The sequence below is a fragment of the Sus scrofa genome, chromosome 5 (assembly GCF_000003025.6).
Source record: "Sus scrofa isolate TJ Tabasco breed Duroc chromosome 5, Sscrofa11.1, whole genome shotgun sequence".
NCBI lineage: Eukaryota > Metazoa > Chordata > Mammalia > Artiodactyla > Suidae > Sus > Sus scrofa.
In genome coordinates, this window is record NC_010447.5 from 29770393 (window position 1) to 29796767 (window position 26375).

The 26375-nt window shown below is 37.2% G+C and overlaps 1 protein-coding gene across 3 annotated transcripts in view; it reads left to right on the top strand.

The window, feature by feature from the left end:
- Positions 1-26375, top strand: part of MSRB3 (methionine sulfoxide reductase B3) — a 167778-nt gene that overhangs the window by 74569 nt on the left and 66834 nt on the right. For all 3 annotated transcript variants that reach the window (XM_021091955.1, XM_021091957.1, XM_021091956.1), the window contains one exon: positions 20557-20585. In XM_021091955.1, the coding sequence (XP_020947614.1) occupies positions 20557-20585 (29 nt within the window). The remainder of the gene's footprint in view (positions 1-20556; positions 20586-26375) is intronic.

Sequence of the window (26375 nt, forward strand, 5' to 3'; positions counted from 1 at the left end):
CCCCAAATTTATCTTTTCACAGTGATAATTTGAAAGAATGAAAATGGAATGTAATTTCATTCCATTTTATGTAATTCTGCCCATTTAATAATTTATTCACATATCAAACATATACTTTACCCACTGCCTTCTCTTCAAAGTTGTTGCTTTTGTTTCTCTCTGTCTCTTATCCCTAAGTGACTAGTAATGGTGATGATAGCCAGGAAAGGCAGCCACTGAGAGCTCAGACTTTGCTCTAATCTTCTGTTCCCCTACCTTCCACTTTAAGCAACATTTCAAATTTTCTCCCTCTTCATGACTATCTTCCATCTTCCTCGTGTCCTTACATAACTCTATTTCCAAGCATCTGGAGGTAATTGGTAAAGGATGGGACACCAAAGTCAGAAGATTTGTATTTATTGCCAAACAAACCTATTACAATAAACTGTTTATCATGTTTGAATTATGGGTTTAAAAAAACACACATTGGAGTTCCCATCATGGCTCAGTGGTTAAGGAATCTGACTAGGAACCATGAGGTTGCGGGATCGATCCCTGGCCTTGCTCAGTGGGTTAAGGATTTGGCATTGCCGTGAGCTGTGGTGTAGGTTGCAGACGCGGCTCGGATCCTGAGTTGCTGTGGCTCTGGCGTAGGCTGGTGGCTACAGCTCTGATTCAACCCCCAGCCTGGGAAACTCCCTATGTCGCGGGAGTGGCCCAAGAAATGGCAAACAACAACAACAACAACAACAAACAAACAAACAAAACCCCCACACATTGAATAAAGACTTACCGAGCACCAAGCTTTATGCTAAGCACTTTAAAGAAAATGTCTCCTTTATTCTTTGTAATTTAAATAGAAAATAAAAGCTCACAAAGGGTATGTAATTTACTGAAGGTAACCATGGCAGGCAGAGATGGAAGTAGGACCCAAATTTAGGGCCTCATGACCTCAATGGCAGCACTCCTTAGCTCCCATGTTATGTTAAAATGCCTCTACTTGATTGTTCTTTTTACTTAGTAATTTACCATCTGGTAGCTATCACACTTTGGTGTTAATTGGTGCTAATTTTCTGATGATGGCCAAGTGACTATGCTTGGATTTTAAAGTGGAGAAAGCTATGATTAAGGTGCCAGACATGTGAGGTTAGAGTCACAACTTTCCCCACTTACTATGTGTGACTTTGAATAAGCTACTTAACCTCTAGGAGCCTTAATTTCCTCATTTGTAAGATGAGGATAATACCCACATCATGAGAACTTTTGAGGGGTTTAAGTAAATAACGCTGAAATGTTTTGCAAGTGGAAAAAACACTATAAATGTGGAGCATTGATTCTGAAACATTGATTCTGGCATAAATTTTAGCTTTCACAACTAAAGTTCAGTAGAGAAAGGGAGGCACGACACTTACTTAGAATAGTAAGGTCCTTTAGGGAAGTAATGCTTTATAATTCTGTTTGTTGGGTGATTCACATTCTAGTGGTTATTGCACATTGGTATTGATCATAATAAGTAGTAATTTGCTGCAGGGTCTGGAAGAGGAAGGAGATGATTTTCTTGTCCAGCACAAAGGCGGGTGTAGAAAAACCCAGGAGACAATAGATAAATTCATAGTCCTACTGTTTTAGAAATTGGCCAGCCTATATCCAGAGAGCTCTGTGGTTTATAGACAAAATGGACCCCATTCAGAGAAGAGCAGCTGCTGGTTAGGAGACTCACAATCACGTCACTTGAAGAGAGGCGGGAAGAGAACTGAAAATGCTTAGTTTAGGCAGAGGAGAAGAGTCATGGAGACCTCATGGTCTACTTTAGCAGTTTGTAAATCTGACTGTTCATTAGAATCACAGATTCCAAGCTTTACCCTCCCCCCACTTCCTCCTTCCCTAATTCTGATTTAGTAAAGTTGTAGTGGAGCCTAGAAATTTTTTTTTTTTTTTTTTTTTTTTTAAAGCTCTCCTCTAATTCTTTTGCTTGGTTACCATGAGTCTAGATGAAGTTTAAGGAAGATTTACCTTAGGGGTGATGTCAATAGGATGATGTAAGAGAGGAAAAAACACTACAAATAACAGACAGTAAGAGCTGAAAAGATTTATCAACCGTCTGAATATGGGATTGGCAAAAAAGCTGATACTAAAGATTACTTTGATGTTTAATACCTAGCTTGGGAGGAAGGATGATGAATTCTGTTTTGGAAGCCTAATAGATTCCAGATTTTAACCTAAAATTTCAGGTTTATCAGTATTCCCAGAGGTATATTCTACCAAGTATTTGTTTCGTCAGAATACTACTCCTACATTTTATTAGTTCCGTGACATGTTAATATATGTTCATGAAAAAATTTAAAGAGTTCTGTGTACGAGTGAAAGAGGATTAGAGGATTGCTTATCAGGAAACACGAGTAAAAATAAATGGTTGCTTTATCATGAAAACCAAGCTGTGCACACAGTTCACTAGTGGTCATTGTAGAGCTCCAAGAGTAGAATGTTATTATGTAGCATTTTCAAAATTTTTGACCATAAAGTCTTTTCTTAATTGAGGAGCATACTGTGAGGTGAACATTACTGATAACATACATTGGGAAACACCTGAGTACACAAGGAAGATATTTAAGTTTAAGTATGAAGGCTACGTTGGGTGTGTAGACATCATGGAAGGGATGAACTAGGCTATGAAATGATTTTGAGATTTGGAAGACTAAGAACCAGTCATTGAGTTTGGCAGTGTTAGAGAGTGAGTTTGGTAGAAGAAGTAGTGAGAACAAGATTGTGAAGATTTTAGGATTCAGTCTCGTGTTTTCAAACCACACGCTGAAGTGGAGATAATGTGGTAAAATATTGGAAATTGGAATAATCTCAGAAAACCAGTCATCGTAGTTATTTCAATAGTTAAAGCATGAGTACTGAGGCTAACCTCTTACGACTAGAGGGAAAGCAAACTCAAGGGAACTTTTTATTTTTTTTGATAAGTTGAAGAAAGCTTTAAAGTGGGATATAGTTAATGCATTAGAAATGAGATTTAAGGAACAGGTAGAATAAATTTTAGAAAAGATGAACTTTTCTCCCTATCTTTCTGGTAGATAGATAAAAATAAAATTTCTTAGATTAGTAATTGTCCATCTATAAGACGAGTTTTTAATATTCAGGATTTTGGATTCGCCAGGCTCTTTTGCTTATGTGCATTAAGTATTCTTGCCATGGAATACAAGTTCTACACATGGCAGCTCTTATGAGTGTTGCTGTTGTTGCCACCCTTTGAACGTTTACTGCATTGTGCCTCCACCAAGTGAGTAGACAAAGGAAAGGAGAGTCAAAATCAAAACAGATAATCCTATTTGATTTATCATTCCTGTGTTTCATGAACGTGGATTAGCTAGCTATAACCCATGATTCTTTCTGCTCTTTATAGTTTGTCTGTACTTACTTGCATTGTACTTGGAACAAGCTATGCTTTTTGTTCGTTTGTGGCTTGATTTGTTTTTCAGTGGTCGTTATAGTTGCAGTTTTTTTGCCCTAAGAAAAATTGGCCTTATGCTGCTGGAGATTTGCACATTTTACTTCTATGTACTCACTTAAGTATATAGTGTTAATGGCTATTGCATGACTCATAGTCTACATAAGCATAAATTAACTCCAGTACCTCTGTGGTGTGCCCCTCTTTGAGATTGCTCTGGAAGACCACCCAGAAGGTGGAATTTACACACACTGCAAAGGCCTATTCAACTTCAGCTGAGCAGCACTGACCAAATTACACCTGACTCCTTCAGTATGAACCAGCTACCCATTTGCTCCTGATTGAGGTTCAAACTGTTGATCTTTAACTATAAAGGGCTTTATGGGCTGAATTATGGCTACTTTAAACAAGACCTCTTCCTTCAAATAGAGTGCTTTGCACATAGTGAGCACTCCATAAATGCTCTTGACTATGACTTAATGAAAGTTCACATCTTCTTTTGAACTTCTGCTCATGGTTTTCAGATTTAAGGAAAGGCTTCTTGATATTGAATCTCTGCCTTTCATATTATTTTTGCTTGGTGATTTGACAGAGTATAAATTTGCTGACCACATGAGACACATCTTTTAGGTGAAGAATCCTTTTAGGTGATTTAGCCTAGTCTGAGCAAACCATGAATTCTAAGGTTTTGTCATTTGATTCATGTGGCCAGAAACAATAGCTGTAAAATCAAATGTTTTTAATAAGTTTACCAAGAAAGTGACAAATGTATCATTTTTTGCTCTGGAACTGGATCTTCTCTAACAGATTTTTCACTTGTTTTGTGCTTAGCTCAGTGTTTCCCACAAAAATGACTTTACAGTAGTGATCCACAACAATCTGTGAATGTGGAAGTTACACAGTATGATGGGAATTACTTTACTTCCTTATTGGGAACAGAGTTGTTTTGGAAATAACTAGTATAAAGACATTTAAATAATTAGAAAGGAGGGTACTTTGTTATTTTAAATAGAAGAAATTTTCTTTGTTTTAAAGGAATGGCATCCAGGATAGTGGTTCTCATGGTCATCTGGAGAACCTAAGAGGACAGATTTCCAAATTAATCTGTGCTTTTTAAAAGCTTGGTGTAACCATACATCTTCCAGACTCATTAATTTGGGCCTAGGAAACCAGCAATTGAATACGAATTTTTGTCCCCATATTAGGTCAGGAAACATTTTGTATCATCTCTTTTTAAGGCAATTGTGTGCTTTTTTGTTGTAAAGTATGTTTTCACTATCTTTAAGAATAAAAAAATACAGCCAAATTATACTAGTATGAGATCCTATGTGGGACTATACATATTAATTTTTTTTATTGATCCTACCAGCTCCCAAGAGTAAATCAGGAATTAGCAAAAATGGAGGCAGCAAAATGACTCAGAAGCAGCAAAATCTACTCCTCTCTCATCCCCTCCCCCCATATATTAAGTAAAGGTGCTCTTAATTATCCAGTTACTTGAGCAAAAACCCAGGAGTCCTTCCAGATTATTCTTTTTCCCTCACCCTCCATTTCTAATCTACCAACATATTTTGTGCTACGCACTTTCAAAATATGTTCTGAATCCGATTCCTCACCATAGCCACTGCTTCATCATCATCTTTATCATCTTTCACCAGAACTAACGTGATGGCCTCTCTGTTCTGGCTCTTTTTTGCCTCTTTTTTTTGGGGGGGGGTGGGGGGAGGGGGAAGCAAAGCTGTGGCATATGGAAGTTCCTAGGCTAGGAGTCTAATTGGGACTGCAGCTGCTGGCCTATGCCACAGCCACAGCAACGTGGGATCCAAGCTGCATCTGCAGCACCAGAGCTCACAGCAATGCCAGATCCTTAAACCACTGAGCAGGGCAGGGATTGAAGCTGCATCCTCATGGATACTAGTCAGGTTTGATTCTGCTGAGCCACAGCGGGAATTCCTGGCTTTTTTTTCTTAATAAACTTTATTTTTTAACAGCTTTAGATTTGCAGAAAAATTGAGATTGTACCGAGTTCCCCTACTACTCTTTTACATTTGTATAGTATATTCATTATAATTTATAAACTAATATTGATACATTTTTATTAACTAGAGTCCACACTTCATTCAGATTTCCTTAGTTTTCCCTTAAAGTCCTTTATCTGTTTCAAGATCCTATCGAGGTACATTACGTTTAGTCATCATGTCTCCTTAGGCTTCCCTTGACTGATAGTTTCTCAGACTTTCCTTATTTTTGATGACCTTTACAGTTTTAACGACTATCGATCAGGTTTCCGTAGATGCCTCTCTTTCAAGATTTGTCTGATGTTTTTCTCATGATTATACTGAGTTTAGATCACCGAGTAAAGAGATAGTTTCATCACATCATTTCAAAGGTACATACTGTCAGTATGTATATCACTTTTGATATTGACCTTGGTCACATGGCTGAGGCAGTATTTATTTGGGTCCCCCACTCCCCATGCAGTTATTCTTTTTTCCAGTCTTCTTACTGTACTCTTTGGAAGGAAGGCATTATGTACAGCCCACATGTAGGAGTACAGAGTTATGCTTCCCATCTTTTTTTTTTTTGCTTTGCGTGAGGCCAGGGATTGAACCCGTGTCCTCATGGGTACTAGCGGAGTTTGTTACCATTGAGCCAGAAATGAGAACTCCTAAGCTTCCCATCTTGAGGGCAGAGTAGCTACATAAATTATTTGGAATTCTTCTGCAAGGGAGATTTGTGTGTTTTTTCTCTTTTATTTATTTACTTATTTATTGATATTAGTATGGACTCATTGATGTTTATTTGATACTTTGGCTTATAATCCTATACTGCTTTATTTTGTTGCACTTACTTTATTTATTTTGTTGTTTCAGCTTTGGCTCTTGAGAGCCTCTCAGCTGGCTCCTATGTCCCTTTAACATATCTCCATCAATATAGGGTTGTTTGCTTGTTTTTGAGCCTTTTCTTACTTTCTGGCACTACTTGAAGGTCCAAGCTTATATATTTCCTGCCCCAGTCCTAGATCAGTCATTTCTCCAAGGGGCTCTGTTCCTTTTGTTAGAGAATGGTGTTAAAAACCAAGTTCTGGCTGCTAGGTGGGTTCTCCACTTTGGCTGCTGTTTCATTGTAGCAGGGTGAAGGTTTAAATAATTTAAATTATAGTTTGTTTTTTTAAACCAATGAGGATATATCTTTGTATCTTTGAAAATCACAACTATTTATAATGGCCTTGCTGGACCAGTAATCAAACCCATAGCACAGCAGCAACCCAAGCCACTGCAGTGACAATGCCAGATCCTTAAGCCACTGTGCCACAAATGAACTCCACAATGACTTTTAAAATTATAATCTGGCCCTTGTCTACTTCTCTGACTTCCTCTTTACTGTTCTGTCTTTCATTCACTTCTTTCTAGATCCCTTCTTCTTCTCCTCTTCCCCTTTCTCTTCCCCTGCTTTTCCTTCTTCTTCGTCTTTGTGCCAAGCTTGGGTTCTTGCATTGGCCCCTTTGGAATCTTTACCAAAGATTCCCTTTGCATCCACCCTGCATGTGAGCTCCTTGTCATTCTTTAGGTGTCAGCTAAAACGTTGTCACCTATCTCTGGCCACTTTATTTAAAATAGCTTCCCAATCTGCACCCTTGAACTCTATCCCTCTGCTCCCTAGATTTTGTTGTAGAAGGCACTCTATTTCAGCCTCTATGGGAAATAATCTAACTTGTGTAGTTCTTTGCTATTTGACTCTTCTTACCAGAATATGAGTTCCATGATAACAAGAACTTTGTCTTGCTCTCTGCTGTGTCCCAGAGCCTAGAATAGTACCTGTACCTGTCAATGCTGAATAAATATGTTTAGTGGATGAATGGAAAAAAGCATCAATGACTTTCTTATTCATTTTGTGCTTTAAAGTTTTCCTTAGGGTGGGTTTTAATTGCTTCTACTAGAAATAGTGAGATAGTGAATGAATTTAAGATTCTTATGAAAATTAGTTCCTATATTCAGTTTAGTTACTGAGTTGTGTAATCCTAAAATTTTCAAGGAAAACTCATTCCTATAATATTTTCCTGTGCTTCAAATCTTATTCATTTTGTTTTTTAAAAAAACTGTATGGAATAGTAGATATTATTATTATTATGATTTTATTTTATTTTATTTTATTTTTTGCTCTTTAGGGCCTTATGTATGGCATATGGAAATTCCCAGGCTAGGGGTTGAATTGGAGCTGCAGCTGCTGGCCTACATTACAGCCACAGCAACGTGGGATCCAAGTGGCATCTGTGACCTACACCACAGCTCATGGCAATGCCAGATCCTTAACCCACTGACCAAGGCCAGGGATCGAACCCACATCCTCATGGATACTAGTTGGGCTTGTTACTGCTGAGCCATGATGGAAACTTCCTAGATATTATTACTTTAAAAAATTTTATACAATTGTTTAAGGTTACACTCCATTTATAGTTATTACAAAATACTGGCTATATTCCCTGTATTGTACAGTATATCCTTGAAGCCTATTTTGCACCCAGTAATTGAGTAGTAGATGTTATTATCTTTACAAATGAAAACATAACTGACTTTTTAAGATCTAAATGACTTTTATTTCAGAGCTCTGTAGAAATAGGGAGTAAACCTGAGATTGGAAATTAGGTCTTTTCTCCATGGTCTCTTTATTCTTAACTTGTATTTTTCTCTTCCTAATTTTGTGTTTCTTCTTCTTTTTGTGTAAAGTGATATCTGGGACATAAAGGACTTTGGATAAAATATATTCTCCAGACAACCAAAACAACCTATTTTAAACCTATAATTTTTAAGTAGTGATTTTTAAAATATAATCCTGTCAAATAATATACTTCCATGTCTTACTGAACAGCATAATTAAATGATTATTTTTATGATTAAAAATAATCATTTAATTAGCTATCATTTAATATTATTTGAATTAAAAACATGAGTTAAGGAGTTCCCATTGTGGTGCAGCGGAAATGCATCCGACTAGGAACAATGAGGTTGTGGGTTCGATCCCTGGCCTCGCTCAATGGATTAAGGATCCGGTGTTGTCGTGAGCTGTGGTATAGGTTGCAGATGTGGCTCGGATCTGGTGTTGCTGTGGCTCTGGCGTAGGCTGGTGGTTATAGCTCTGATTCGCCCCCTAGTGTTGGAACCTCCAAATGCCATGGGTGTGGCCCTAAAAAGCAAAATAATAATAATAATGATAAATATATATATATGAGTTAATAACTATAATGCTGTTATAAATCAGTGGTGCAGTTGGGTTCTGACGAAATACATGTGGAGTTTTATAAAGTGTAGAGGATGATCCTGTTTTATCTTTTTACCCACCATTGACATTATCAGAGGCTGTTGATGTGTCTAGTCTTTGCCTCTATACTAGTCAACCCTGGATTTCCCTTATTTGAATTCATTTTGCTGTTTCTGTAAAATTTTAGGATCTGCCAATTTTTACGTTTAGTACTAATCTGCTAGCCACAACTTCTGTTGTTCTTTTTCTGCTTACAACCTAGCGTAGAAAAGAAAATTTCCAGGGAAAATAAAAAAAACAAATACTATGTATCAAATTGATGTAGGGCAGGATATTTTACTACCTCCCTGGTCTGTCTCATCCCCCAGAGAGCACATGACAAGTATGTATACAGCTTCGGTGTTAAAGGACCAGGCAAAACCATTGCAAACATTCTCTCACAGCGATATGAAGAGACAAAGAGCCCGTTGATCAGAATCTTATGGTGTGCCTACTTGTGGTCTCTGCTCATTTGCAGAAACAGCTGCCCCATGGTCAAAATGAAGGTAAAGCACTTTGTTAGAATATGTTTGAAAATACTGAGAGAGGATAGCACACTCAAATATTATTTGTACCTAAAATGGGTTAAAGTGTATAAAAGTTGTAGACATTTTTAGTTTCAGCTAATTTCTAGGTTTTTGGCTTTCATTGGAGGTCTGAGGCTAAATATCTGATTGAAGAAGAAATGAAGTATAGTAGTTTGCTTGGGGCTGCCATAACAGTACCACAGACTGTAGTTTAAACAACAGAAATTTGGCATCTCACAGTTCTGAGACTAGGAGTCTGAGATCAAGGGTTAGGGCTAGGGGTTAGGGGTTAGGGTTAGGGTTCTGAGACCTAACCTTGATCACCTTCTGAGATCAAGGTGTCAGAAGGGTTGGTTTCCTCTGAGACTTCTCTCCCTGACTTGTGGATGGCTGTCTTCTTTCTGTGTCTTCACATGTTCTTCCTCTGTGCGTCTGTGTCCTAAATTCCTTTTCTCATAAGAACACCAGACATATTGGATTAGGGCCCACTTGAATGACGTCATTTTAACTTAATTACCACTTTAAAAACCCTGTTTCCAGATATAGTCACATTCTGAGTTCCTAGGGGTTAAAACTTCAGCATATGAAGTTTGGGAGAACACACTTCAGCTCTTGGCATGAAGGTATACTCTGTTCTTCTTTTTATTTTTTTTTTTTTTTTTTTTTTTTTTTTTTTTTTTGTCTTTTTGCTATTTCTTTGGGCCGCTCCCGCGGCATATGGAGGTTCCCAGACTAGGGGTCTAATCGGAGCTGTAGCCACTGGCCTACGCCAGAGCCACAGCAACGCAGTATCCGAGCCGCGTCTGCAACCTACACCACAGCTCACGGCAACGCCGGATCGTTAACCCACTGAGCAAGGGCAGGGACCGAACCCGCAACCTCATGGTTCCTAGTCGGATTCGTTAACCACTGCGCCACGACGGGAACTCCCTCTGTTCTTCTTACCCCTGCTTCCTTTAGTGTCTTGAAATTATTCTCATTAGCTAAAGGATCTTTACTTTAAAAGCTTCATTTTCTGTAGAGATATAAATACAGACAAGAAACAATTAAATCATTTTAAAGGAAACATATTACTAAGTACTATAAAGTACTGTAAGTCATACGGACAGGAAATGATACTGGAATTCAAAGAAGGCAGTTATCAGTATGGCCTCGAAAAAGTTGTACAACCTGGGGAGTTGGATCTTAAGGATCACCTTTTTTTTCAGTCTTATTCATCTGTAGGTTCAAGTTCTACAGATGCAAATTTTTACCACCTCACACTCACTTTTCCTCTGCTCTCTCTTCTCCCTGTATCCTTTTCTTCATTCTTGGGAACTGCAGAAAAATTTAGAGAGCTTACCTCTCCACAGGGTAATTTGTGTGGAGAAGCATTGATTTATTTCAGATGCCTTATTTTACTAATGAGAAAAATGAGGCTCAGAAGTTAAATGACATGTCCTGGTTTCTGAACTAGAATCCATATCTCCTAATTCATGTTCCAGTCTGGTCTCTAGTGCACTGTGCAACTACTACAGTTAGAGAATATTTTATTTGTGTCTTAAGGACAAATGAGATGACTCTTCTATATTGTGTAATCTGGTATTTTCCATTAGCCTTCCTGCTGAAATATTTCCAGTTTCTTCAGTTATTTTTACTGCTGTCTCTCATTTTTTCTGTCATTTTGACATTCATATTAAAATTACACCCCAAGTAAGATATTAACCAGAGTAATGCAGTCTTTCTTTTTATAATATACTATTATTTTTTTCACTTGCTAACATATTGCTAGTTGTACTTATAGCCACAAAATCAATTTAATATCACTGCTTAGATAAAACCTACCTTTTATTCAGCTTCTAATGTTAATTAGAAGTTACATTAGGTCCTGGCTAATTACCTTCTGTTAGCCCAGACCTAACTTAAGCACTTTGTAGTATCATTTCATTTAGCCTATACAAAAAATTTAAAAGGTCAGTATATTACTTCCATTCTATAGATAGTGAGATGAAGATGTAGAGTGTGATGAACTTCTCTAAAGTCATATATGGTAGAAAGTTGAAGGCCTGGGACTGGGCTCTGGTCTTTCTGTCTCCATCACCTGCCTTTTCCTCAAGTGTTACCTCACTATTAAGTGCTTCATAGACTACATTGCTGATGCAGAAAGTCTCCAGCTTATCAGGGTGAACATGATCCCAGTGACAGTGCTAGGATCTGGTTAAAAGGAAAATAAAAAACAGTACCAGTGGGAGTTCCCTTCGTGGCTCAGCGGAAACAAATCTTCCTAGTTTCCGTGAGGATGCGGCCTCAATCAGTGGGTTAAGGAATCCAGTGTTGCCGTGAGTTGTGGTGTAGGTTGCAGACGCAGCTTGAATCTGGCATTGCTGTGGCTGTGGTGTAGGCTGGCAGCTACAGCTCCGATTCGACCTAGCCTGAGAACCTCCATATGCTGTGGGTGCAGCCCTTAAAGAGACCAAAACAAAACAAAACCCAGTACCGATGGAAGCTGAACTGTGCAACAGGGAACAGACATTTACACAGGCATGTTATCTGGAATACATTACAGTGGTCAGCGAAAGGTGTCGATAAATGAAGATGAAGAATTGAAGCTGTGTCCTGGTAACTGAACCTGAAAGTTCTCATTAACAGGCTCATGTAAGATGTCTTCAAGCAACAGAGGAGAGACTCTGCTGTGCTTCCGCTTATAATTATCATTTTGATTTCTAAATTTCTGTTTTTTTTTTTCATTTATATTTTTCAGTTACAAAATTAGGCATGTGCTTAATGGGCATCTTTTCTTTGTATCTTTGTTTTTGGCTGTGGTAGCTAACACGTCTTTAAACATCTAAATTCATTTTGCTTTCTTTCTGCATATTTTTCTGTCTTCTGTATTCATAGCATCATTATTATCTTATAAATATAACCTAGAAGCCTAAGTTTTAAAGACCATAAGTAGATAGTTCATACCCTAGTTCTGCTATGGTGACAATATCAGTTAGAATATGTTGGGTTAAAAGTAATAGAGATACCCAAGTAAAAGTGGCCTAAAATGTCAGACTTGATTTTCTAACTCAACGAGAACTCTTGAGAAAGACTGTTCTGGAAATGGAATGGTTATCAGAGTCGCAGGTTGGCATTTCTGCAGTTTTCTTGGTCCTTTTCCTCACAATTATAAGATTGCTACAGCAGTTCTAGGTGTCATATCCTACATAAAGGCAGGAAACAGGGAGACTACAGGAAAAAACCCTCCTCCCTAAATCACCCCTGTCCTTTTCATGAGGAAAACCCTTCTAAGAAGTATCCCCAGCAGACTTCCCTGTATCTCTCTCTGCTCAGAACTGGGTTCCATGCCTATCCTTGAACCAGTCACTGACAAAGGAGCATAGGATCGACACAGTTGGCTTGGTTAATAATGATTCATTCCTGGAGTGGACACATTTTTAGCACCCTTCAAAAACTGCCATTCTGTTATCAGATCAAAGGGAGGCTGGCCATTATATACACAACAGATAGTGTCTGCCATGATTATTGAACTCTTTTCAAGATGATCAAATAACCACAGGACAAAGAGAGAAAGAATTACAACTCTGATGAGTGCCAAGGAGTGACTGGCGCTATAAAAGTATAAACTAAGGGGATTTAATCTAGTCCGGCCACTTTTTTTCAAAGAATTGATAATTAAGCTAATATATGGAGAAGGTTTTGGAAGGTGAGCAGGCAAAGGGGTAAAGGGATACCTGTGTGGTGAGGGGAGGAGGAGGGAGCACTCCAAGGAGAGGAAGCATGTTATGTTTATGTAACTGAAAGAAGGTGCATAAATATTCACTGCTATTATTACTAACCTCTGGTCTGATGAAAGCTTTTGAATTACTTGTGGGGATAAGAAGAAATTCTTAGACTTATAAGTAGGATCCTGAAATATTAGAATTTCTGAAAGTTTTCCATGCTTTAGGAGGGACAACAGGAAAGGTTATTTGACTTGGATTGTCCTAGAAAATCCTTAGTATGGTGTTGCCATATGTAATAGACTAGCAGGCAGAAATCAGTCTGCCACTCCTACTCCTTCCCTCTAATAATTTTTTGCAGCTACAATCTTTCATTGTCATAAATTTAAAATAATAAGAACAGTATCCTCACCCTTCTTCACGTTGTCTGAAACTTTTTGGAACATTGACTTCATTAACCTACATGGTTCCCATTTAAAATTTTTTAATACAGTTAAAAATAAGCAAAAAAGTGTTCTTTGAGACTTTGCCTCATAAGAGACAATAAAAATTTAAAAATAATAAAATAAAATAAATGTAAAAACTTGATTTAATACACTTAGAACATCCATGGACACTGGATTATTTCTTGTGAATAGAAAACAGTAATTTTATAAATTTGTTCAGAACTAGAGAACTCTAACCAGTGGTTGAAACTGCCCTCTCTTGAAAATCTGCAACTTTATTACCAAAATAATGTATATGTTATATATTTTAATTATTTTAAAAGTAATAATGATACTTAAAATTTCCTAGCATTTACCCTTTATGGTTTTTAAAGTCATAAAACCTTTTTAAGTTTAAAAATTTGGAAGTTTTTTAAGCCTTTTTCAGTGTGGTGCTATTGTTGCAACTTCTCTGACAAGACTCCAGAATAATACTGGTTTAAACATGGTAGCAGTTTGGGAATGATATGGTGCTACTGGTGTGTGTGTACCATCAGCCCAAAGGGTGACCAAAGGCTCTGTTATCAGCTTCTCTCTCATGATCTAAACATGGCTGCTTCAGATCCTGGAATCACATCTGCATTCCAGCCAGTGGGAAGAAGGGGAAGGATGTAGTCATTTCCTTCAAGGACATAACTGATAGCACTTCTGCTTGCATCCTTTTGGCAAGAACTTAATCACATGGTCAAAACTAGCTACCAGAGAGGAGGGAAATATTGTGGAAAAATTGTGTTAGCTAGGCGGCTTTGTGCCCATCTAAAGCTTGCAGATTGTATTTCCAAAATGAAAAGAGGAGAATGGATATTCGAGGATAGTAACAGTCTGGGCTATATTTACCATCTTTTTGCAGTTGCCAAAAGAACTAGTTGAATAGCTTTAAGCTTAGGTGTAAGTATGTCATCAAGGGATCAAATGGGTGTCTATGGAGACACAGTTATATGTTTGCATTTTATTACCCCATACAACCTTACTTTATGCCTCTTTGTATCCCAGCTATCCAGTGTAGTATATAAATGAAAATAAGCACATAAGAAATGTGTTTGGAATGAAGGAATGAATATCCCTCTTTGTCTTTCTTGTATAAAATGTAATGTGTGAATTCTCTTCTCACACTTGCCATTTCTTTGTTCCTTTCTATAATTTACATACTTTCTTAAAGAGAATTTATGAGTAGAGATGATCAGAGTCCACAGTATGATAGAGGATTACTTTGTGTCTTTGTGTATGTATGCATGTGTGTAAATTTCAATAGAAATAAAAATTAACTTATATCATAGGACCAATTTTCCCTACCCCCCAAAACTGACAGTATTAACTTCTCTTGTTTTGAATTATTATTAATGTAGTTGTGGTTTTTTGAAGGTTCAGTACTGTGCTTGATAATTCTGAAAATATTCTTTTTCTTTTTTGACTGATTCCTGAGGTATTAGTTTGTGAATGTTTTCTCTGCACATTCTTTGTATATATTACATATTGACCAGCTATCTCTGGTCTTTTTTTTGGTCTTCTTTTTTGGCCACATCCATGGCATGTGGAAGTTCCTGGGCCAGAGATCAAACCCAAGCCGCAATAATGACAATGCCCAATCCTTAACCAAAAGGCCACCAGGGAACTCCTTGTCATTATATCTCGTTTTGGGCCTCTGTTAATTTACAGATCAATTTGTTTTTGTGTTAATTCCTGCTACACATTCTAATAACTCTTAAATGTTAAATACCATGCTCAGTGCTGGGAATAGAAGATGGACAAGACCTCGTATGCACCCCACTGGGTCTAATGTCCGTGTTACATGGTGTGGGAATTGCTGTGCCAGAATCCTCACTGTGGAGTGATGAAGGCAAGCAGGGAGCTCTGGGAGAAAGGCATGCAGGCAGGGTGAGTCTATGAAGTTCAAGTCTAGCAGTGATGAGTTGGGGAAAGGGTGTTCTAAGATAGGGCTATTGGATGCAGGCTCTGCAGTAACATGGCAGTGGTTTGGTTTAGTAAGAGTAAAGGCTGCAGTGTAGAAGTGGATTAGAGGCAGGATTAGAGGTGGGGATGGAGAGCCAGATCATGGCTGGTCACGCAGAGGAGTGTGAACTTGGTGTAGCTAGGTCAGTAGCTTTCAAATGTTTTTGTTTGTGACTCACAGTAAGACATGACTTTTTACATGATGGCCTATTACCAGGCCTGGCCTCAGTCCAGGGCCTGGGCAAGAGGACAAATGGGGATAATTGTTTAAAAGTCAAGGCAAGACATACTACCCAAAGCAATCTACAGATTCAATGCAATCCCTATCAAATTACCCATGACATTTTTCAAAGAACTAGAACAAACAATCCAAACATTTATATGGAACCACAAAAGACCCAGAATTGCCAAAGCAATCCTGAGAAACAAAAACCAAGCAGGAGGCATAACTCTCCCAGACTTCAAGAAATATTACAAAGCCACAGTCATCAAAACAGTGTGGTACTGGTATCAAAACAGACAGACCGACCAATGGAACAGAATAGAGAACCCGGGAATAAACCTTGACACCTATGGTCAATTAATTTTTCACAAGGGAGGCAAGAACATAAAATGGGAAAAAGAAAGTCTATTCAGCAAGCATTGCTGGGAAACCTGGACAGCTGCATGCAAAGCAATGAAACTAGAACACACCCTCACACCATGCACAAAAATAAACTCAAAATGGATTAAAGACTTAAATATAAGGCAGGACACCATCAAACTCCTAGGTGAGAACATAGGCAAAACACTCTCTGACATCAACATCATGAATATTTTCTCAAGTCAGTCTCCCAAAGCAATAGAAATAAGAGCAAAAATAAACACATGGGACCTCATCAAACTGAAAAGCTTTTGCACAGCAAAGGAAACCAAAAAGAAAACAAAAAGACAACTTAAAGAATGGGAGAAAATAGTTTCAAATGATGCAACTGACAAGGGCTTAATCTCCAGAATATATAAGCAACTTATACAACTCAACAGCAAAAAAGCTAATCACCCAATGGAAAAATGGGCAAAAGACCTGAATAGACATTTCTCCAAGGAAGATATACAGATGGCCAGCAAACACATGAAAAAAATGCTCAACATCGCTGATTATAAGAGAAATGCAAATCAAAACTACCATGAGATACCACCTCACACCAGTCAGAATGGCCATCATTAATAAATCCACAAATAACAAGTGCTGGAGGGGCTGTGGAGAAAAGGGAACCCTCCTGCACTGCTGGTGGGAATGTAAACAGGTACAGCCACTATGGAGAACAGTTCAGAGATCCCTTAGAAATCTATACATAGAACTTCCATATGACTCCGCAGTCCCACTCTTGGGCTTCTATCCAGACAAAACTCTACTTAAAAGAGACACGTGCACCCGCATGTTCATTGCAGCACTATTCACAATAGCCAGGACATGGAAACAACCCAAATGTCCATCGACAGATGATTGGATTCGGAAGATGTGGTGTATGAACATAATGGAATACTACTCAGCCATAAAAAGAAGGATATAATGCCATTTGCAGCAACATGGATGGAACTAGAGACTCTCATACTGAGTGAAATGAGTCAGAAAGACAAAGACAAATACCATATGATATCACTTATAACTGGAATCTAATATCCAGCACAAATGAACATCTCCACAGAAAAGAAAATCATGGACTTGAAGAATAGACTTGTGGCTGCCCGAGGGGAGAGGGAGAGAGTGGGAGGGATCGGGAGCTTGGGGTTATCAGATACAACTTAGAACAGATTTACAAGGAGATCCTGCTAAGTAGCATTGAGAACTATGTCTAGATACCCATATTGCAACAGAACAAAGGTTGGGGGAAAAAATGTATATATGTAAGAATAGCTTGATCCCCATGCTGTACAGCGGGGGAAAAAAAAAGTCAAGGCAAGAAACTGTTAAGAAAAGTATAATAACCTACCTTGACAAATATACCTTATAACAAAGACAATGAAAAGTGTGTGTAAAAGCGTTGATACCAGGTAAGAGAATAATGCAAATTTTAAATTAATTTTGTCTTCCACAGAAAGACTGTTCTTCACCCTGGGGAAGTTCAGGGGCAGTGGCAGCTAGGCTGCGTTGCAGGGAGAGGAGGAGTGGGCCTCCTCAGCCTTCTCTTCAGCGGCTATGGGATCCATAAGAGACACACCTCCTTTCTTTTCTTCTTTATAGGGAGCAGGGCTCTTTTGTTTCTCTCAGAGGCTCTGATTCAATTTCCTACCCATCCCAAGTTCCACTCCCTCTAGACTATGACACTCTGGTCCAAGGGGTCGCCTCTGGCTTCCGGGTGCTCCCTACGCTCACAGGAGGGTTTGAATTAAGAATTCCCTGAACAGGATGTGGAAGAGTAGGAAAAGCATCTTGCCCTGTCCTCTTTGCTTTCCCTTCCTTCTGCCCTCCAGTCTAAGTTCCCTCCTTCAGATAATAGCCTTTGGCCACCCCTTGGACTGGAGTTAAGTAGAGCCTGACCTGAAGAAAGGTCCACATGGGCTGAGGAAGCCAGCTCAAGGCCATTTGGGTAGAAAATGCTGAGGATCATCCTTAGAGGGGACTCCTTGCCTGGTGGAAGAGGAGGGTGTAGCCAGAGAAAGGCCAGAGCAGAGGTTTTTTGCTCACTTGTAAGGATAGTACTGCCCAGGATGCAGATGTGTGAACACACACACAAACACACACACACACACACCTATACCTAAAAGTGGTACAAAAGTGAACATACTCTCATTATTGGACGCATCTGTCTTCTTTTCTGTTTCATTTCATTTAAAGAAAAAAAAATACTTGCAATCTCCTAAATTAATTTTATAATCCACTAATGGGTGAACTTGTGACCCAGGTTTGAAAAAATTCCGCTCTAGTTATTGTGGTGGTAATCTGATCAGATTGGTGTTTTGGAAACCTCTGGCAGCTGACTAGATGATGGGTTGGAAGGGGGGGGGAATGCTAGTTATGAAATTATTGAGTCAAAAATATGCCTAAAGACGGTGAGAGTGAGCATAGAGAGGAGGGAAGGGTGGTAGGATCAGCAGGTCCGGGTGACTAATTAGATATTGGGGGTGCATAAGAACACCAGAATAACATCATAATTTCCAACTTAAATGATAGGGAGTATAGCAAGAGAATTAAATTTGTGGGAAAACAAAATGAATTCAGTTTAGTGCATGTGGCAGTTGAGGTTACAGTGCAGCATTCAGGTAGGATTTTAGTGGGAGAGAGTCTTAGTGAAGTAGGGACTGTAAAAGGGCTTTTGGATTTAGCATAAGGAAACCATTGATAAAACTTAGCAAGGACAGATCTTAGTGGTTCAAAGAGTGGATATGTTGGGAGGTCAGCAAAGAAAGACATGCAATATAGAATATAGTCTATCCTTTCAGTAAACTTGATGGTAAAGCCAGGGAGAAAGAGGGATGACAAGAGTAGGGCACAGGTTTGAAGGCGGGCATTTATCTCGTCCTGGAGCACTTCTGTGCAGAAGGGAGGAAGAACCTGGAGTGACCCGGATCTTGAAGATATAATCGGGAGAAGGATTAATTCCTCCAGCTTGGTTTCAGGGGAGATGAGAGAACGCACTTTAGGACATAAATGGAGGGAACCTTAGAAGGAAGAGCATGTCTTACACACAGAGAGAGAGAGAGAGAGAAGGCTGTGTGTGGAGGCAGGGTTTCTTTTTAGAGACATGTGCTGACTCTAAGCACCAAGCCCTATGTAGGTGCTGTGACTACAGAGGTTAATAAGGCATAGTCTAGTGGGCAAGATAGGCAAGGAAACCAGCAGGACAGCAAGTGGTAAGTGTCATTCAGAGTTACGCTGTGCTCAAGGATGCTGGAAACAAAAGGGCATGAGGCCAGCCTTTCCAGAACAGGAGAGGACAAAAAGTGAAAATGGGATTGTACCTGAAATTGGAGTCAGGGACGCCTGTGAGGACTACCATGGGGTCAGGGCTTGAGACAAATGTAAATCTGAACTACAGTGCTGGTTATTGATAACCAGTGTTGTAATAATAATTTCTTTGTTTTATGATTCAATTACTGACTTTGTTTAAGCATCCCTGAAACTTTATTTGGGAATACTTGAGAAAATGAATTTTTGTGATAAAGGAAGCAGTTTCTTGCTTATCCTTTCTCCTTCCCTCCTTTGATGACTTCTCTTCAAGCTAATTTAGGTAAAGAAAGCCACTGCTTCCAAAAGTGCTTTGGTACCCTGGCATAATTTCAAAGAAATCTCCTTTCCCACTTAGTTAACTACGTTTCCCCAGGAAAAAAAAAAAAAAAAAAAAAAAACTTCTCTGTCAATGTAACATCCTTTAACAGGACTCCTGCTGGTCGGTTCTTATATCTTGCTGTGGCAGCTGTGAACATATATACTATTGATTGTTAATGTGTGATATAAATCCGACTGGAGCATGCCCACTAATTGGTTTGAGAGCCAGATATAGACAATGCTGTCTTATAGTAGCTTGTGTAGATAGGCCTAGTCATAGGGTTAATTCTGCTTGACAGCACATCAGCAGCATCTTGAGAGTAATTACTCGACAGAAGTTTTCCCACAGCCAGATTGAGAGCTTCAAAGGCTTCTGAATTTACAACCAGTATTAACCTATATCTGAAACATGATGTTCCCACAAGGACTCAGATTTTTTTTCTCCTTCTTATTAAATGTATGGGGTTACTAGGTTCATTTACTCTGTGAAGGACTTAGTGAAAAATTACTTGGCGTTGAATAATTGAAAATCTTTAATAATAAGTAAAGAGGATAATTTTAAATTTGAATTTTTTATTGCTTTATTGTATTACTGAAACAAGTTAATCTATAAAGATGGGATGCTTTTTTTTTATAAACATAATTTATCCTTCTTCTCTCAAAAACAAGCTAAAAAGTTAATATCTTTTCCATACTGTACTATCTCTATGGATATGTACCTGTTTAAAGGATGTAGAGTTATGCATGCATTTAAAATGGTAAAAGTAAATATGTATTTACATTTTTAAAAGCTATCTTACTTGTTGACCAATGTACTAAAATCTATAACGATTGCATCTTTTTCCCCCCATAAAATAAGTTATTGTTTAATAAGCAATTTTTATGTTATAAAAAAATTTCTTTCCCTTTGCAGGTCAGAAACAAAATTTGACTCTGGTTCAGGTATGTTTACATTAATAATGTTATTCTGAGTATATTTTATTTACATTATTCTCTGAGGAGTAATTCATCAGATCAAGAACCATTTTGATTTTAAACAGACGAGGCAGTCTCTTTTCAAAACATGAACCCCATCTCAAAGCAGGGCTATGGACTGCTTGGAATCATAACTTGCGATGTTCACTTTGGAATCCTTGATAGTCCTGAAATAAGTGTAAATGCTCTCTATCTGCAGAGTTTCATTTTAAAGGCAAAGGTGGGGGTTGCAGATGCTCATTGCTAAAAATAGAATATTATTCTCAATGGATCAAGCATCCTGAATAATTTGAAGATTCTCTGCAAAGTGGCTTGTCAAATATAGGAAATAGATACATTTAATCCAGCAAGCGGTAAAGGGTTTTAGTCAATAGGAAGAGAAATTTGTCTGAGTTACTAATTTTTTAAAATTTATTTTGTTGGAGAGGGAGGAAATGGAAAATGAAAGTCACCTTCAGCCTTTATTTTGTATCTATCAGGACAAAATTTACACTCTCACAAGCAGGGGCATATCAGCCTCATTAGATGTTTTCTTCTCATTAAGCATGAATGTAGCCATATAATCCTTATGTTTGACTGTGTCTTTATGTGATTTGCTGAGATTTCCATGCTTCAGAGTTTCTGATGGTGTTTACAATTAAAGCACAAAAATTGCTTCATGTTCACTAGAAAGGCGTTATGCCCCTAAGTGAACTGTTAATAGATAAAGAAACATTAAATTTTCAATATTGGAAGAAAATAATTTGCAGAAAAATATATAACTTACTCAAAAGTAATATTCTTACTCTGGTTTGAGTTCCCATTATGTTTTAACTTTAAAAAAAAAATTCTTTGTTTCTCATGTTCACCAAGGAACCATGGACTGTGTATTGTTTTTGAGAGTAGTGACATAAGGAGCCAACCTCCTTTTCTTCTTCAAAAGCTTTTATTGTGTAGGTTTATGAATCCCCAACTTCTCTTTAAATATGAAATCTGTACATTTGAGTTAACAAGCTCACCTAATTTGAGAACTGTGATTCTAGAAATCTTTGTGTGTTCTTGGGCTTCTGAATCATGTATGATGGTGATGGTTACAAGACTAATATTTCTGGTTTACTCTGTTGACTATATGGGAACCAAAGGCATGACGGCATTGTATCCACTATTTGAATTTTTTTTTTGTTGATTCTTAGGAGGTGACTTAAAATAGGTAAAAAAATCTTTGTCATTTTTTAAGCTAAAATCATAGGGTATAGTAAAAGATAAATGAATAAAATTGATTGAGGATGAATTTTTACATAAAATTACATGTATTTTTTATCACTGCCAGCCACCAAATATTTATTAAAAATCCACTTTGTTACAATCAGATTCCTTAAATATCAAGTCAAAAACTGGTTTTAGCCTACTGGATCTGGAATATAGCTTTTAAAAATGAAAAAGTCCACTACATTCATTTTGAAGGTAAAACCTGGAAATAGTGTATAAAACTGAAATATTAGGTAGCTATTGTCAAAGTTAGGAAATTTATGTTAAATTTTCAAATCCAAATTGAAGCGTGCCGCTAAATTTCCGTAGTACAAGTTAGTATTTATCATGCAAATAGTTATAACATCTGTCCAGGCATACATCTTTCACTCTTGTAACCCAAGATTTTGTTCATGATTCTTATTTTTTCCAAGTCCTAATTTTTAAAAATGTCTTTCACGGGCAACATCTGCATGTCTTTGAAAACTACAAAGTTTTGTGCTCTGAAAAATCTTATGGAGAATACTGATTAAAAGTTTATTTCTTCTTTTAATTTCGAATCAAAATATGTTGTGGAAAGCATTCAGATGGTTTCAAATTAAAAATCAGGTAATTCTTTTTTCTTATAAATTCTTTTACTATCAAATGAGGGAATCATAACAAAGGAAACTGGAAATGTGTTCTTTGGCATTCTGTATCATGCAAATTTTGGTTAGAAATGAGGTAGCATATTGGAACAATTAAATGTATGACTTTAATAGGTTCAGATTCTCTATTGTTCATCAAATACAGAATGTAAACTAGCTCTGTTTAATGTTGTATACAACTCTAACAGTGTTCTTGACAAAGTAAGATTTTCAAATGAAGGAAGATGCTGATTTTACTAAGGGAAAAAACCCTTAAAAAATAAATACTGTGGTCAATGACTAGCTATAAAGGAAAGAATTTAAAAATAAATAAATATATATATGTGTGTGTGCATGTCTGTGTGTATGTATTACATATGCATGTACCTATATATTTTTTTCAAATAAAGGACCCAACTTATGCAGAGCAAACTGCACAAGGAAAGTTTCTATTGTCAGCACATGGTAAAAAATGTCAGCTGTTGAATATATACCAAAATGATCCACCTGGAAATTTCTTATCAAAATGGTGTTTTCTACAAAAGCAAACCCACAACTTCTTTACATTTTTTAAGTTTCAAAAAATTTATCATAAAAAATTTCAGCTATATATAAAAGTAGAGAGCATAATATAATGAGCACCCACACATCCATCATGTAGATTTTATGTTGTCAATAATTTGCCATTTGTTTCACTTTTCTTTTTTGCATAAATTATCTTAAAGTGATATACATACATTTCATGTGATTTTTAACACCTGAAAATTATAGATTATCTTGACTTATTGAAAGAGGTCAATTATTTTTTTGAGGTTTTCATTTATCTCAGAAATTAGAGTCACATACAAATTCTTATGGAAAAGGTCTTGACATCACTACATCCACACATTCAGTTAGAGATGTTGAAAGTTCTGTTCATGTGGTGAAGGTTAAGAAAAACTTTAACCAGAAGGCAGAAGTGCTGAATTAATTCTAATCTGAGAACCCTAGAATTATTCTGTCCTCAAGATTAATTTAATGAAAACTTTAATTGCCATCTAGATGTGTCCTCTATGTACTGAGTTATAGACTAATCAAGTTAAGTTTCTGTTGGTTTATAACTTAGTCACCTAGTTTTCAGCTTTGACTATTGAGAACAATCATCCTACCTTCTTTCTAAAGGTGTTTTAAGGGTGTGATTTTAATACTGTTTCCTAGATTGATGTATTAATGTTGCCTGCCTATGATTCTGTGAAGTCGATTTACTAATAGAGTAAAACAGACTTCCTTTTATGTTCAGAAGTAGCAAGAAGCTGTGCTCTTCTCCCCACCTCCCAAGAAGGGAAGTTAGTTGATGCTGGAGGAAGTAGAGCATTGAGTTTAATGTAGTGATTAAACATGAAAGTCATATATCAAATCTCAGGAGAAACATACTTTTGAAAGAGGCAGAGAACTGTGGAGCATATTGCATGATAGGCTATGTAAACAGAGCCCTGGAGGTCAGTGTGTGGATGCAAACCAATTAAATAAAGAACTTACTGGCTTTGCTTTCTATCATCTGGATGGGGAGGATCACAAGTTAACATGCACAGGATTGAAGTGTAAACTTTGCTTGAATAAGCTAGGCACCTTTGGAAACTTCATTAACTCTTTCAGTTCACTACTGAGGTTGGTTGGGTTTTGTTTTGTAGTTGTTGTTTTTAAAAATTTAATCGAAATCCTTAAAAATCAAAAATAGTTCTTTCTTGGCCCTTCTATGCATGCCCATCAGCATGTGTAGAATGGAAGACAAAGCAAAGAATGAATTGCTCAAAAGACCAGAGTTGGCTGTGTAGTCAGATTTCAAGGACGTGCACATGTCTTTTAAAAACAATCCATTTGGAAAAACAGAGCTCTTGCAGAATAACTGAAAAAAGATGTTTTTCCCGTCTTCTGAATCCTGGGAATAAGGAAAAGATATAGTGGGAATTTACTAGTCACTATATAACATCAGGATATTGTTATTTCTGTTCTGTTAAAATAAAATCGTTTTCTGACTAGGAAGAACATGAAGCTTGTAAGTTAAAAACTGTATGTTAAAGACTGCCCAGAGTCTAATTCTGTGGTCTCAACCTTCTCAGGCAATGTTTGGGTGAGAAAATGAAATACCAAGTTCAATGGTATAGTTTCATGGTCCATAAACATTCAAAACAAAGATTTTTTTTTTTTTTTTTTTTTTTTTTTTTTTTTTTTTTTTTTTTTTTTCTGTAGAGTCATGTTGGCTGAGAAAGTGAATGAGCTTATGTTTAGTGCTTGTTGATTCTGGGCTGCTTGGAATAGCAATACTAAGGAAATGGGCTCATAGAACACAGCAACTCAAAGGTATAAGATTTCATGAAAGCAAATTATGGAGGATTAAGAAACCTAATGAGCATGGTTTAGTGTAGAGAGTGGAGGAGAGAGCTCTCTATTAAATAAAGCCCAAGAGTGTACAAGGTTAGGAGATCCTAAAAGACACGATAATAAAAGGCACAACAGAATATAATTATCCTGAAGAAAAAAAAAACAAAAAAAACAAAAACCCTCAGAAACTCCAAGGAACAAAAAGCAGCTAGTGTCGCTTTTAAGATCTGCACTTTAAAAGGAATCTACACCAGGGTAAGGAAATCAAAGAATATAATCAGTTAAAGCTTGAGGCAAAAACATATGGGTGGTGAAAAACAGAGTGGACTGTTAATGGTGGTCACTGAGTTAAAGGGAAATAGGGAATTTGAATATAGTAGAACCACAGTTTTAAAAGCTTATTAGCAAATGAGACAATCTGTCTAACACAGTAAGTCTTTCCCAAGAAATATTAATAAGGAAAACATTTTCAGATCTTATGGACGTGAGGGTATGTTGCTAATACTTTTTAGCTGCTACAAGTCAATTTTGTTACTGTAAATTTCTTGTTTTTGAAGGTCTCATAACAATGCAGAACCAGGAAATAAAATGTAAATCTCTATAAGAATGTTGAAATCTGTCTTTGGGCATCATTCATTAATAAGAAAAATATTGACCATTCATCCGTTCATTCACTCAACATATTTACTAGGCATACTCTATGCCAGATGCTGAGGCTGTAGCTGTGAACAGGGGGATACAATTCCTTCTCTCATGGAATTGTACTGCTGGTTGGTGTATTAGAGAAATTCACATGGATTTCTTTGAGAAACGCTAACCAGGTTAAATTTAGATGCAGGTCATGAGTTAAAGAACTCTTGAAATTTAAATATAAGCTAATCTATTTTAAGTTTTGACAAATTCACCTTTCTTTATTCAAACCATGTAACTCTGTTTTCCACTTTTAAGAGACCACTTGTAAGAGAGAACGGCCTAATAACGCTAATGGCTGGTGTGTAGTTTTTCTATAGCTTTTAATAAGGAGTGACATTTCACATTTGATTATCATTAAGAGAGATTAACTTAGAAGAGAACAATGACAAATGTTTGTGGATACTGTTCTCTTTACTTTTATTTATTTTTTTAATTCATTCTTTTACTGGATCCTATTCAAGGTTGGCCTGGAAAATCAGGCAGCCTTCTCTATAACAATCTTAAGGGATTGTGTAGAAGGAAGCAGAGGGGACATAGCCCTTCATCCCCTTTTGTAAACAGAATTAAAGACCAGGAAGCAGCAAGGCATGGTGGCATAGTGCTGAGGTGCTAGATCAGATACATCTGAATGAAGTCTCTCCTTACTTCTAATACTTTTCAGTTGACTTTCTTGGAGTTCATGTATGCCATTATGTCATATACTTAAAGTTTGTATTTTCTTTCCTTCTTATTTATAGTTAAAGCATTCAAAACTATAAATTTCCTTCACTAATGGGCTGAATCCCAGAGATTTTTTTAATACTGAATTTTAAGTAGTTGTAGTTTTGATTTTCTCTTGGACTCATTGATG